Source organism: Dreissena polymorpha, chromosome 1, assembly GCF_020536995.1.
Source record: "Dreissena polymorpha isolate Duluth1 chromosome 1, UMN_Dpol_1.0, whole genome shotgun sequence".
In the NCBI taxonomy this organism is placed as follows: Eukaryota; Metazoa; Mollusca; class Bivalvia; order Myida; family Dreissenidae; genus Dreissena; species Dreissena polymorpha.
The window spans coordinates 199,192,032-199,207,145 of NC_068355.1; the positions used below are offsets into that span (position 1 = coordinate 199,192,032).

Genomic DNA, 15,114 nt, shown 5'->3' on the forward strand with positions numbered 1-15,114 from the left:
ATAAAGGTACATTCTGAAATGAAAGTTTAAGCAAATTCTGCAAACCAGCTAACGACAAAAAAAATTCGGACTATAATATTATTTAGCCAGAAGACAGACCAGGGGCCATAAATCTGTCAAAACTTGTTGCAGCCAATATTCCTTCGTTTATAATCATCAAACATGAAGTTTATTAATCTGTATAAGTTTGAGCAAGATCCACGCATTAGTAAAAGATAGGTTGAAAACACAAGCTTCAGGACAGACAAACCAATGCAGAACCAGTGCAATGCTTAATACTTCCCTTTCCATGTTCCATTTGGAGGACAAATCAATACCAGTAAATTATAGTAAATTATAGTTTTACATACCTTAACTTTCTTCACTCGGACACTCTCTTCGTCCAATATCATCTTAGATTGTTTAAGAAAAATGGATTCAGTCCTTGTCATATCATTGTCTGCAAACATATCAATAAAATTAAAAAACCACAATTACTAAGTATTATAAGCTGTCAGACATACCTTTGCCAAAATAATACCTTTTCAAGTACATGATTTTTTGGTACAAGAATCAACACTTATAGAGGTCAACATACTGTGCAATATAATATCAGTCGGATACTTAGTTTCGTAAATTAGTTGTGGGTCCTCTCAACCCTGAAATCAAATGTCCGTCGAATATTTAAGTGTGAAGTCTTATATCAGACATTATAAAATATCCAAGAATATAAGAGGAAAACAAAATATCAGATTGTGTGAATCCTCGAGAAATCATGTCAACAAAAATTAATAAATCTACACTACCTCTTGCTGAAAGACTCCTTGGCTGGACTACACCTCTGGGCAAACCTTGACATCGAACCCTCTTCGGCGACGGATGAGTTGGCTGATAGCTCTTGCTTTTCCTTTTGTTACTTTCAATGGATATCACCACAACGTCATCAGAAGATTGAACAGATTCTGCTGCTAGATTTGAATTGATCTGGGATGACATTGCAAATTCTGCCATGGTAGAACTTACAGACAAAGGCTTTCCATTGCTCTGACTTTCAGTAATGTCTTGTGAGAAATTTGACTTTGAATGGAGATAACAGGTTTCATCATCGATTACACGTCTTTCTATTGTATGAAAATGATTCTCGGAGGGCAGGGCATACCAGCTTTGCAATAAAAGTCGGTCATCAGCTTCCTTTGCAACACCTGATGTACTCAGTTGGAAGGATGGAATTGTTTCGGCATTTGAAGTGCAAGCGCTCGCATATGTACGCAGAGATGAATTGCTTGCTATAGGCAGATGCTGATCAGCAGAATTCACGGTCATCATATTCTGAAGTAAAGAAATACTTCCTGAACGACTGGAAGGTGCAGTCTTAACACGCAGTATGTTGCGTGTTTTAACATGATAAGTCAGTGATCTTTTCTTTGTCCCACAATAATTGTGATCATCTTCTTTTCCACAATAATTGTGATCATCTGCTATTCTATTTCGATTGTCTGTATCTGTATTTATATCATGTTTAGCTATTCCACACACAGGTTTGAAGCCATTTGTTGTAATATAACTCTGGTCTGTATAAGGATTTAGAGATTGTTTTGTCTCCCCACATACAGTATGGAGCTCATCTTGTGCAGTGTTTGCATTCAAATTGATAGTAGTATTTGTGTTGACACATAGAAAATTGATGCAATCGTGTCTGGACACATGGTGTTTGGTGTGATCTTGATCCAACTGTAAACATCCTGTTTGTTCATGTATTATATGGATGCCATCTTGTTTGTTGCAAGCTGGATATATCTCGTCCCCTTGTCCTAATTTGGCACACGCAGAATTAAACCCAGCAGCCGTATTATACAATTCATCAGTCTCGACTTTGACACAAATAGAGAGATCTAGTGTTTGGTCTGATTTTAAAGTCTCCACACTTACACTAGCCGATAAAGTGTTATAGCTAGTTTGGGTTGTGGAATAAAATCCATTTTTTATCGCACTCACACTTCCTGTGCCAATTTCCATGGTTTTGCGTTTTGCCTCTCCTTTCCTTCTTTTGGACTTTATGGAGGTCGCCAGTTGAGGACTTTTCTATGTACATGTCATTCTGGAAATAATTTACAGACAAACATGTTCATTTATAGGCAGATTCATGCAACAGATGCTCACACTGTATTTTGTTACATTCATTTTTGTAAATTATTTGTATGAAGAACTATATTTCATACTTGAACATCTATCATTTCTATTTTTAAATTTCAGACTAAACTAGACCTTCCTACAATAGTGAATAAATCATCAAGACGCTGCACGTTGTATCTATAGCAAGTTATAACAATGACTAAGTAGACTCTTGGGCAGGGTTTTCAATTGACATTGTTTAAGGAGGCAAACTTGTATTTGAAGTATAATTGCATACATGCTGGATTGTTTTGCGAGGTCTGTCTCGGTGCTTGTTTGTGACGGTTTTAAGGCGCCTAACCAATACGGATTATTTGTGCGTTTCCAGCTAATACCTGAAACGGCACCAGATCATATCAGTAAATATTGACTGTTTTAGGTGTGTTCTTTTATGTTTTATTTTCTAAGTTAACATTTTTCCCCAAACCAATATTCCACGGAACAACTAAGACATTTATTCAGTAAATTGTATACTCCTGCTCAGTAACAAAAAACGTCAATTTGCAGTGGGAACCTACATTGCCCAACAGTTTATGCATAAAACCTGTGGAAACGAAAGCAAAATGAAGATTTTAGTCCATATAAACAATGAATTTCAAGCTTCTGAGCTAGTTTTCTGACGAAAAAGGCAGCATAATTCTTGAGAAATCAATACCATGATGAGTGATGGTTTAGTTTGTAGAAAAACAAATATTATATACGTCGATTGCTGGCACCGGATAATGCATGAAGTAGGCACTGGATAATAGCTGAGACCAATGGATTTAAGTACATGTATAGCACGTTTAAAGAATGTATTGCATTCTGCTGATATGGTCATCATTTAGACTTTCTTGATTTTATATTGTTAAATGAAATAGGTCTGTTACTTCTCGTCCCTCAGCCCTGACCACTGTCTTAACGCATGAAAAATCCCTTCACCCTACGCTGAAAAAGGTTCTTAAAACTAGGCATCTAAGGTTACACATGGTATTGGTTGTTAAACAAAGTCGCTCACCTGAGATTCAAAGGAGCTGACCAGTTCTGTGCAGCTCAATCTATCAGTAGAACAAACTGTTCTTACCAACTTTCATGATAGTGAACATCCTGGCAGCCACGTTTTTCAACAGACCAGAACCATTTTCATACACATCCAAAATATCATTCAAAAAAATCCTCTGACCAAGTTTCATGAAGATGCATAAGTCCATATAAGAAAATATGCACCGCCCCCTGGTGGCAATGTTTTTCAAGCAACTAGAACCGTTTTCGAACTTGTCCAAGATCTCATTGTGACAAATCTTCTGACCAAGTTTTGATGATGATCAGACAATAAATATGGTTTCTAGAGAGTTTACTATTAGGAAAAATGCCACGCCCCCTTGGCGTCCATGTTTTTCCACAAACCTGAACCATTTTCGAACTCATCCAAGATATTATTGGGACAAATCGTCTGAATAAGTTTCATGATGATCTGACAATAAATGTGGCCTCTAGAGTATAGTAATAAGGTTTTATTTAACCAATACATAGCCATATAAGGAAAAATGACCCGCCCCGTGGTGGCCATGTTTATTAAGCAACCGAAACCATTTTTGAACTTATCCAAGATATCATTGGGACAAATCTTCTGACTAAGTTTCATGAATATCAGAAAATAAATGTGGCCTCTAGAGTGTTAACAAGGTTTTACTATAGCCATATAAGGAAAAATGCCCCGCCCCCTGGTGGCAATGTTTTTCAACAAACCCACATCATTTTTAAATTCATCCAAGAAATTATTCGGACAAATCTTCTGATCAACTTTCATGAAGATCGAAAAATAAATGTGGCCTCTAGAGTGTTAACAAGGTTTTACTATAGCCACATTAGAGAAAATGCCCCTCTCCCTGGCGGCCGTGTTTATGAAGCAACTTGCATCATTTTTGAACTCGTCCAACATATTATTGGGATATATCTTCTTACCAAGTTTCATGAAGATTGGACAATAAATGTGGCCTCTAGAGTATTAACAAGGTTTAACTATACCAATATAAGGAAAAATGCCCGGCCCCTTGGCAGCCATGGTTTTCAAGCAAATGTAACCATTTTTCGAACTCATCCAAGATATCAATGAGACTCATCTTCTGACCAAATTTCATGAAGATTGGACAATAAATGTGGCCTCTAGAGTGTTAAAAAGGCAAATGTTAACGCTGCACAACGCACGACGGACAAAAAGCGATCACAAAAGCTCACCATGAGCACGTTGTGCTCAGGTGAGCTAAAAATCTGATGTAAAACGCGTGCTATTCTTGAACAACCGATTCAGCAAACTGTATTTATAAGATATAAAAGCCCGTTGATTGTTTTAACATAAAACTTATATAAACATTTCGATAACAATTTGAAAAAGAAAGTTTTATGACCAGTTTAGCAGTGTTAATTGTAAAATATGATTGTTGTCGTAAACGTTGTTGTTGTAGTCTTTTTTAACATTTTTGTTTTCTTTTGTGTGATAATTATCATAATTGATTATTATATTTAATATTAGGGGAAAAAAGTTGTGTGTAACCTACAGTTTAGATTAAGAGATACTTCCCCAATCGTGATACTTCCCTTGCTTACATTTGCGCTCTTCAAATGCACACATAATTACATGTAGGTATTTGTAGTTTTTGGCTTTATTCATTATCAACATTTAGAGCTAGTATCTCTTTTATTTGTACACGATGTATGTTAAACATACACAAGTTTTCATTTTATAATTCACTCATAACTATATTCTTTTTATTTCAGACTTCATTGCTCTAACATCTGACTTTGAAGTTCGAGATAGAATATGGTAAGTATAGTCTCAGTTGATAAGTTAATTCAATGGACGTATGGCTACATGTACTGTTCGATATTTCTTGGATTGGATAAAGCAGTGGACTGAGTAATTGTAAAATTTCTGAGTATCAATAACTTTAAACTTTATTGGAACAATTTCTCCTGCTTTGATTAACTGCTATGCCCATGGCATGTGTAAAGTAACCACGGAGGAGAAGTGTGCCAGTTGATAGGCTCAAACCCATGACCTCGGAACACTAGCACATGTCAATTGCTATAATTATGATAATTTATTTCAGAATGTCACGACCAACCAATGTTTTTATTTCAGATTTGAAACTGCAGAGACAGAAGAGAAGCAGGAGAATTTTGTGTTTTTATCACATTTGTGGTGGCAGCGTATTGGCAAACAGTCCCTTGGAACTTCGTGTGGTTTACTTATATTGGACCGTTTAGATTTTCGTTGCCGCTTTCCGCACTATGGTGAATCAAATGCATGATTTCTGTAAACAAAGAAATATACACCCAAACAAATAACATTAATGCAGCGCCAGCCATCTCCTAAGAATCAAAGTAAAATGTAAATAAATCTAGCCGTTCATTGGAACTAAAATATACGAAAGGTGGAAATAGTGAAATAACATTTCATTGGTGCTTAAATGTCTATTGCGCAATACCTGGAAGTTAAGATTAAGATTTCCTAACATGAAATAATACGAGTAACAAATATCTGCATTTGATGATTACTGTACGTTTTTTGACTCCCACAATCTAGAAACCTATATACGCATGTCATTATGAATATCTTTCAGTTACATAGTGCTGCAACAATACGCCAAAAACCGTATTGCAATATATTGTCAGTTCAAAAACCCGTATTGCAATATATCGCAATATATTGCTAACTTGTACCAAAATTATAACTTGCCAAATACCCAATAATCCCATAAATTCCAATTTTAAAGCAAATTCTGGTAAATATTTACTATAAATGTGCTCAAGAATAATAAGAAACACAAACATTTGCAAATTTTCTTAAGTATCAAATACATTTTTGCAATTGTTACTATTTAAAGATGTGATGAAATAACGTCCAACCGGGGCGTTTTTCCCACTGAACACGTGTAATTCAGCTGACGTGATGTTCCCGTTTTTATACAACACAAAATACACCCATACTTTCCATGCGACGTTCTACATGTCTGTATAATTTTCGCGCGCTTTTTATTGAGACAAAGGATAAAGCACTTTTTATTTGACGCTATAATTTTTTATTGTCGCGTTAGCATTCAAATTTGGAAGCGTGTTTCCGAAATTCGGATTAGAAATAATGCTCAAATCAGAATCGAACGAAACATTTACAGCTGTGCGCAATTAATTCAACGATAATCTGTTCAAAAGCATCGAATGAATGCTCCCATGTAACAATGCTACTCCGTATAATACACTTTTTAGAATGCTTTTTTTACGTAAAATTTTTTTTACACTGCTTTGTTTTGTTTACCTTTTAATCATTATTTCGGATGGCTTTTCTGGACGAAATGTGAATGAATTTTTGTAAATTTTTCGAACCGGTATGATGAAAATCATATCGCAATACAATATGCGGATTGCGTATTGCGATATATACCGATATACCGGTATATTGTTGCAGCCCTAAGTTACAAGCACATGGCTGGAAATTGCAGCCATATCATTATATAGTTCAAAATTTGTCACCAACTTCGAGTACTATGTTAATTGTTTAACCTACGATGTGAAAATGTTGTTTATAAAGCATGCTGAAAAGCACGTAATAATCTGTATATGTATCATTTGATTTTGTGTATTATCCAGTGTTGTGTTTCCGAAAAATATCCGGTGCCAGTATTTTGTGGTTTTGTGTGTTATCTGGTGCCTGTGAAATCATTATGCGACCCTTTTAAAAGGAAAATACTCACGTTTTTGAAGTTGCCAGTAATTTTCTACAATTTCATTATAATTCTGAATGATTATAACAACGATGTAAAGTAGTTTTAACATATGTATTTTTGTCCCAGTTACAAAAAAGCAAGTATTTAAAACTATTTCATGTCTATGAGGTAGTTATGGTTCTTTTTTTTCATCATTTTGATTAAATGTTTTATTTACATAACGAATTTTGAAGTAAACCATTAGTTGAATCACCATAATGTTCCGTGAGCAATACTATTTGGCATTTTAACGCGGTTTTGTGGCCAATTTCACTAGCAATACTAGGCGCATCCTGCATTTCACCTTGTTCATTTTCCGGCATGATCCGTTGCCGTTTCAAGTATAAATGTTTCCAGTATTATCCATATTGGTTGGGCATCCTGGGTTTTGGTTTGTGGTGGTTAATTGGTGATTTTTGGCAGTAATTTATCATAATGAATAGAATGCGAACTCGAATTGTTAATTGTACCTCTGTATAGACCATTCATAATGTATAAATAGACCGCTACCATTTTGTCAGTCATGTTACTGTCCACATAACACTTCTGCAAACTTCAACAAAGGTGCCTAACTTTGTTAAATTAATGTCTTTCAGATTTAACTCCACCTGCCATAGGCAGACAGAGGAAGAATGACACCAAAAACTGGTCTTAGTTATCATATGAAGACCTCCTTTTGTTGAAAGCCTAAGATGGGAAGATAATGAAATCTTCCAGAGCCTAAATTTGGTATAATTATGGCCAGAATGGCTGGATTGGTGACATTTATTCATGCACATCTTCACGAGTTACTATACAATCAGGCGGGAAAAGGGCGGACTTGCAGTCGTAACACTTGCTTGGACCCATGGAAGTGGATGAAAAACATGTACAGACGAACAAGTCGCTTGGGAAATAGAAGCATAGAGAGTGTTATGCCATGACAAACTCACAGCTACACTAACATCGGAAAAGCCGTCAAATGTTACTTGCCGTTACCTCCAATTAAACAGCTGCTTGACCACATTGATTTACAAAATACAAAAATTGTCGAATCATTATGTTAGAAGAAAGTCTGGGACTGTAAGCAAACAATGCCGTACAAAGTTCTCTATGCACCAAAGAACTGATAGAATGGACAGAATTGAAAATAAGGAGACCAGTCGTGGCAACCACGGTATTGACAGCACTTAGCCAGTGTCGGTATCTTACTGGTGCCCACAAGCGATGTCACATTTCAAAAGTATGATTGTGTGCTCACACAATGATAAGATCAAATAAATCCGACAGAAGCTTAAAACTCTGACATGTTGATGGCAAATAGAAAGGATTGACTCAAGTATATAGGGTCCACGCACAAATTAAAACAGGCCGTGCTGATCCAAACCAAAACATGCCGTGCTGATCCAAAAAAAAAAAATTTCAATCAGTTATACAACAGGTTCAATGGATGGCTACTAGACATGGGATAAATAGAGAATACATGGTTGGTGCCGAGATGAAGAAAGTTTATCTGGTGAGGCTGAGAAAAAGAAAATATTCTTCTTTTTCGGGCCGAACAAGATGAACTTTCTCCATCTCGGCACCAACCATGTATTCTATTTACCCTGCTTCATGCCGTTTACACATTATATTAATTACAAATGATAATTTTACATAATATTAAACTATTCTTGTGTTGTGCTTCTTTATGAAGACGACCGAATAACTACCGGTTGTGTCACGTAAAAAATCGTTCCATTTTAAACTGTTCCTTTTAATACTTTCCTATTGAAAATTTGAGAAGAAATAAAAAACGAATAGAGAATGTGATATTTTTCTTGGTAAAAATGAAAAAAATGCAACAGCAAAAGAAAAAAATATATTTTCCTTAATGACAACTTTAATCCATTGCTTATAACAATAAATTCAAAACGATATACACGTCCATTATATTTCCCTTTGTCGAAATCCATTTTCTGTTTTTTTTTCCATCCCTATCATCGAAATGTTTTTTTAACCACACTATTTTTTGATGGCGTTTGTATCGAATGCTAACCACTCTGACCAAAAACCCGATTTACGAAATCGTAATCCTGTTGTAGTGAATTATTATATTCATAATTCCTATCGAAGTTAACAATTATGAATGACAAACAAACAATCCGATTTCGTTCGATGCTTTAAACATATTTTTTTTAAATACTGTTCAAACCACCACGTCAAAATTGTTGTCCCTAAAATACGGAGAGAAACTAGATTCCGGTAGTATGTTTTGTCTGAAAAATGACGTCACACTAGATACGTCATAAATTGCGTAATCAAGTAAATAAAAATGATAAATACGGAAAGCTGGTTAGGTAATATATTCTGAAGAAGAAAAAAAAGATGGTATATAATATAACGATATCATTCATGCTGCGTCCCAATAAATTTCAAAGGTCAAATTTTAGAACATGTAAATCGTCACAGCGTGCGTAAAAATACACTACTTCCTGTTGACCGGAGATTGGAAAATGTATTCGACCCTGTTTTTTTGGTCAATGTTTGCAATAGAGGCAGGATAAATTTTGAACAGGTTGCACACCAATTGTTTGAAAAAACTTTTGGACAAACTGTTCATCAATGTAGACTTGTGATTTGTCAACAAGAACCTTACATCATGGCGAGCCCATATGGATTGATTGACAGTGACACGATTGTGGAAATAAAATGCCGAACACAATCTTTTTATGACTTAGTCATGTCTGGAATGTATTATGTTGTGCTAAAGGATGAAAAGTCATACTTGGACCCCAAAGCGAAAAATGGATACTACACCTAAGTTCAGGTAGCAATGTTTTACACAAAGGCTTCCCTGTGTAAGTTTGTTGTATGGACAAATGAGTATCAAATTGTGACAGACGTTTGCTTGCTCAATTGTCGGAGGAAGTAAGGTCAAACAGATTGAAGGTTTCCTCTGTGTACAAGGAACTTTGTAAATAAGCTAGAAATGCAAATATTCAGTAAAAACAGTGTTTAAAGACTTTTGTTCCTAGAAAAAGATATGACACTGAACAAATATACCCCATGTTAACAACTGGAACTGGATTTTGGTCTGGTATTCTTCTATCGAGAAAATGCAATGAGCATACCTGAAAAACAAGTATGAATAATGGTGAAAATAATTGTACAACTCAAAGGAAATACAACAATAACAAACTTAGAAAAACATAAATATATATTTATAAGATAAATGACAAATGCTTATTAGGCAAACTAAACTTATTAAGCCTAAAACTATAAAATATAAATAAACAAGGGCTGTTTGTAAAACATGCATGCCCCCCATATGGGCTCTAAGTTGTAGTGACAGCCATTTTGTAAATATGTTTTTTGTCACTGTGACCTTGACCTTTGACCTAGTGACCTGAAAATCAATAGGGGTCATCTGCGAGTCATGATCAATGTACCTATGAAGTTTCATGATCCTAGCCATAAGCTTTCCTGAGTTATCATCAGGAAACCATTTAACTATTTCGGGTCACTGTGACCTTACCCTTTGACCTAGTGACCTGAAAATCAATAGGGGTCATCTGCCAGTCATGATCAATCTACCTATCAAGTTTCATGATCCTAGGCATAAGCGTTCTTGAGTTATCATCCGGAAACCATTTTACTATTTTGGGTCGCCGTGACCTTGACCTTTGACCTTGTGACCTGAAAATCAATAGGGGTCATCTGCTAGTCATGATCAATCTACCTATCAAGTTTCATGATCCTAGGCATAAGGGTTCTTGAATTATCATCCGGAAACCATTTTACTATTTCGGGTCACCGTGACCTTGACCTTTGACCTAGTGACCTGAAAATCAATAGGGGTCATCTGCTAGTCATGATCAATGTACCTATGAAGTTTCATGATCATAGGCCCAAGCGTTCTTGAGTTATCATCTGACAACCACCTGGTGGACACACCGACAGACAGACCGACATGAGCAAAGCAATATACCCCCTCTTCTTCGAAGGGGGCATAACAATCCACCTATGAAGTTTCATGATCCTAGGCATAAGCGTTCTTGAATTATCATCCGGAAACCATTTTACTATTTCGGGTCACAGTGACCTTGACCTTTGACCTAGTGACCTCAAAATCAATAGGGGTCATCTGTGAGTCATGATTAATGTACCTATGAAGTTTCATGATCCTAGGCCTAAGCGTTCTTGAGTTATCGCCTGACAACCATCTGGTGGACGGACCGACAGACCGACCGACCGACAGACAGACCGACATGAGCAAAGCAATATACCCCCTCTTCTTCGAAGGGGGGCATAAATATAAATCCTGTGGACTGTTTCATCAATGACGACTCGATAAGCATAATTTATAACTGATTTTTGCATGTCAAAAATATATGTAAATGGAACTCTTGATCCAAATACATGTCAGACGTCCTGATCTTAAGGGAAAAAGTCACGCTTTTGGGGTGCTTTTTTAATATGAGTCGCTTATTACTATTAATAGATGCATCGTAGTGAATTGAAAGCCGGCTTTTTCGTATTTCATGGCCCTAATCAAGTCTAAGATACTATTAAGTGGTATTCTGTTTATTACCACCGGAGGCTCAAAAACTTGTAAAAACACATTTTTTATATCAAAGAAATTGAGTGCTGAATGATACACAGAGATGTTTCACATAAATTTACTTTAGTTTCAGGGGTCTCTCTTTCCTTTGGGGGAAGAGTACCTGTACCCACAGGTGGGGAAATTTAAGCCTCGTATGTCATTAGACATGCCCAAACATTCTTTTTAATTAAATCAATTTTATATATTTTTCTTGGTATATCAGCACATGATTATAAGTTGTATGTCATAAAAATTACCTTCTATTTATCAAAACACTTTATGACTGAAAAAAACAGAATCTTAAAAAACACAAAAGTCTGATTTATGTTTTTATTCACTCTCTGGGTGGATTTTTTGTCTTAACTGGGGGTAAAATATATACAATTTCACATGGGGAATGGGGCCGAATTTCGGCCAAAAAATGGAGATCGAGACCCCTGAGTTTTCAACTGATTTTTCAGAAAATAGTACATAGTGCATCTATCAAACTTTAGAGTTAATTGATGATTGGTTGAATAAAATTGTTGTTTATTGCAAATATGTTGTATGATGTTAAAAGAAGAAAAGTCATGATTACCTATATTAGCCTTTTATTTATCAATTAAGGCTTAGATGGAGTATGGAGCACTCGACAGCACTGATAGGGATTGTGTTGATACAAAGGTGATTTAATTTGGGGAGGGCTTATCTCTTATCTGCAAGCATACTGTGTCTGTCATAAGCACTTTTAGAAATACCCACTGATAAGACACATGTCAACACTCAAATAGCCATAAACTACATGACGAAAGTGGCAGATATGTATGGAATAATACACAGTTCTGGTAAACTGGTGTCAATTTTAGATATTCCTTGGTTGGTTGCCATGGATATTTTATAATTAGTTAAAAAGTAAGACAGCAATCATTCTCTTTGTGACCTGTCACCTTAAATTGAGCCATTAGATTATATTGTGAATTTTTCAATACATTATACGGAATGAAATTTTTTACACTTTCAATGTTTTTGGTGAGTGAACCATAATCTCTTTTATTTATAAGTCATACCAGTTCTTTTTATAGCACTTGTATACATAGTAAATTTCTTGTAAAATACCTTACCCATGAAAAATGCGGATAGATTAATAACAAACATGCTTTAATATGACAGAAATACTGATGAAGATTAGAATAAAGTCAATGTGTAAACAGTTTACAATATACAATATATCTCCATAAAACTATCCCTATTACGATAGTACTGTTCTAACTTAATATTCTAATTAAAAAATAACAAGTACAATGTAAAACATAAAAACAGGTGTGTTTTAGTTTTTTTCCTATGAGTGCATTTCCAATTTTCCAGACAGTAGTAACGACTATAAAACAGTAAGAACTGCGTGTTGCAAGTCTTCTTTAGGATTGATTTAAAATATATTGTCCTGATAATCGCCAAAATTTGAAATGTGAAATGCATCTTTTTCAAAAACTTTTAAAGTATTATCATATTGTAAATTACTTATTTAATATGAACACAAAGAACATGGTCAAATCAAGCAAAACTGTTAACGAGGGAATTTGCCTTTTCATGATAATAATAAATTGGGCCGTCATGGTCTATGCAGTCAAGTCACATGTATGGACCGTCCTGACCCGCATTAATATCGATCGCTGTTTGATTATGTAACGTGTATATCGTCAAATAAATACAATATTAAACAAAGTTCTTTGTTACACATTGGGGCCGTTTTGACCATTTTAAAAACTGTCTTGGGGACGTTTTGACCAAAGTGGGGAATTTTCGACTCGTTTTGACTAGGGGCCGTTTTGACTTTGGGCCGTTTTCAGTTGTAGGACTAGGGTAAAGGATAGAATCAAATCAGATTGTGAATTGGCTACAGAACAAATTGCCCATCACAAGAATGCTGCAGTGTCAGCTTACTATCTTATTATGAGCCAATAAATCTCTGATAAGCCCAATGTAGCGCAAGGATCAAGAAAATTATTTCTGGCTGAAGATATTGTATTGTTTTCTCTTAGAAAGAAACACTGCATGATTATAATCACTGTAATTTTATGCATTTTGAATGTGTGTATGTTCAGATATAAAGGATGTATTCCTACAATATATATTTGCCAATTATGATTATTGTGGTGACATAAAATGAACTTAATAAAAAGTAAATTGTAAGCTTTCTTTGCAACTGTATGATTTTCATTTGTGATAAATAGTACACAGTGATAGTGAAATAACTTGAAACTTTGTCAAAAAAGTCCAACATAAAAAGGAGTGTGAACACTTGTATTAGCGCGGTTTGTGTAAATACCTTGGACTTACCATATGATTATGTTGGTGAGTGATTTTTTACATGAATATTTTATTTCATATTGAAATATATGTCTAACATTTCATCATTAATATGGACTCCGTATGACTATGTATGTCTATGAATATATTACAGAAAGCTACACACTAATACAAATTGTCACAAAGCATGGCCTCCTTGTATATGTGACGGTTAACATAACACTAGGCATCATGTGCATAACCATTAAATCTTGTGTAATAAGTCAAATGGTAACAAATGCATTCTTTTTTAGATGTCAGATGGATGACAAACCTACACTAACAAGTCTCAATGACCTACCCTTTATAAAAATAAATGGTAGTTGCTGGATTGAATGTGAAAGACTTTCAACATTTCTTCAAAATCGTAGGGGTGAAAATGAGCCAAACGTCAATTATAGTAACATACTTCGTGACTTTAGGAGTTACAAAGCCGGGATTTCTGAATTTAATAAAGGGAATAAGATTGTCAGTGCTTCGTCTGTGTTGAAATATTTAATCAAATTGTCTGACAAATACTCAGTGTGCGACACTGTTCTCAGTGAATTAACAGACATAGTATTCAACTTTCAACAAGAAACGGCCAGAGACGGGTGATGCTTCCCAAAGTGTTTTTTGTCACAATATTGCACTATATATTCAGATAAAAGGAAACATCTTGAGGGCATAACTTTGGACACAATAAAACGATGGATGGTTTAGCAACTTAAAAATTTCAAAGGGCCATAACTCTCCAAATAAATCATCTAACCAGAACCCACAAATAACATGCGCATCTCCTCAAGGTAGTTAAGCTTCCCATAAAGCTTCATTGAATTTCAGTCAGTAGTTGGGGAGGAATAGCCCGGACAAGAATTGCACTATATGTACAGTTTATAGAAAATTTCAAAGGGCCATAACTCTGTGAAAAATCATACGACCACCCTTCTCAAAATAAAATGCTTTTTTTAAAAAATACGCTTTAAAAAGTGTATTTTTTCTGCATTTTTACCAAAAAGTGTATTTTTTCTGCACTTTTTTCATAATTAAGTGAACTAAAGTGCAATTTTTCTGTTTTTTCATTATCTTTAAGTGTATTTTACTGTACTTTTAGTGTATCTTCTGTAGACAAAGTGCATCTTTTTATGTAAGTGCATTTTTTTTTTAATGAAGTGCATTTTTTGTGCATATTAGTGTATCTTCTGATTTGCAAAAAAAATATTCTTTCTGTACAAGTGTAGTTTTAGTGCATCTTCATAAAAAAGAGCAACACTATAGCAACTAACTGAAGTTAAAGGACAGAGATATAGTGTTTAATAGGAGGATTGTACTGAATTCTTTTTTATCTTCACA

The 15,114-nt window shown here is 35.0% G+C and overlaps 1 protein-coding gene across 3 annotated transcripts in view; it reads right to left on the bottom strand.

Annotated features, from left to right (window-relative positions):
• Positions 1 to 15,114, bottom strand: part of LOC127864552 (zinc finger protein 227-like) — a 174,796-nt gene that overhangs the window by 104,108 nt on the left and 55,574 nt on the right. Inside the window, exon 3 of one of the 3 annotated variants that reach the window (XM_052404291.1) lies at positions 351 to 439. The exons of the other annotated variants lie outside the window; for them this stretch is intronic. Within the exon in view, the coding sequence (XP_052260251.1) occupies positions 351 to 439 (89 nt within the window). The remainder of the gene's footprint in view (positions 1 to 350; positions 440 to 15,114) is intronic. 3 annotated transcript variants of the gene reach the window in all.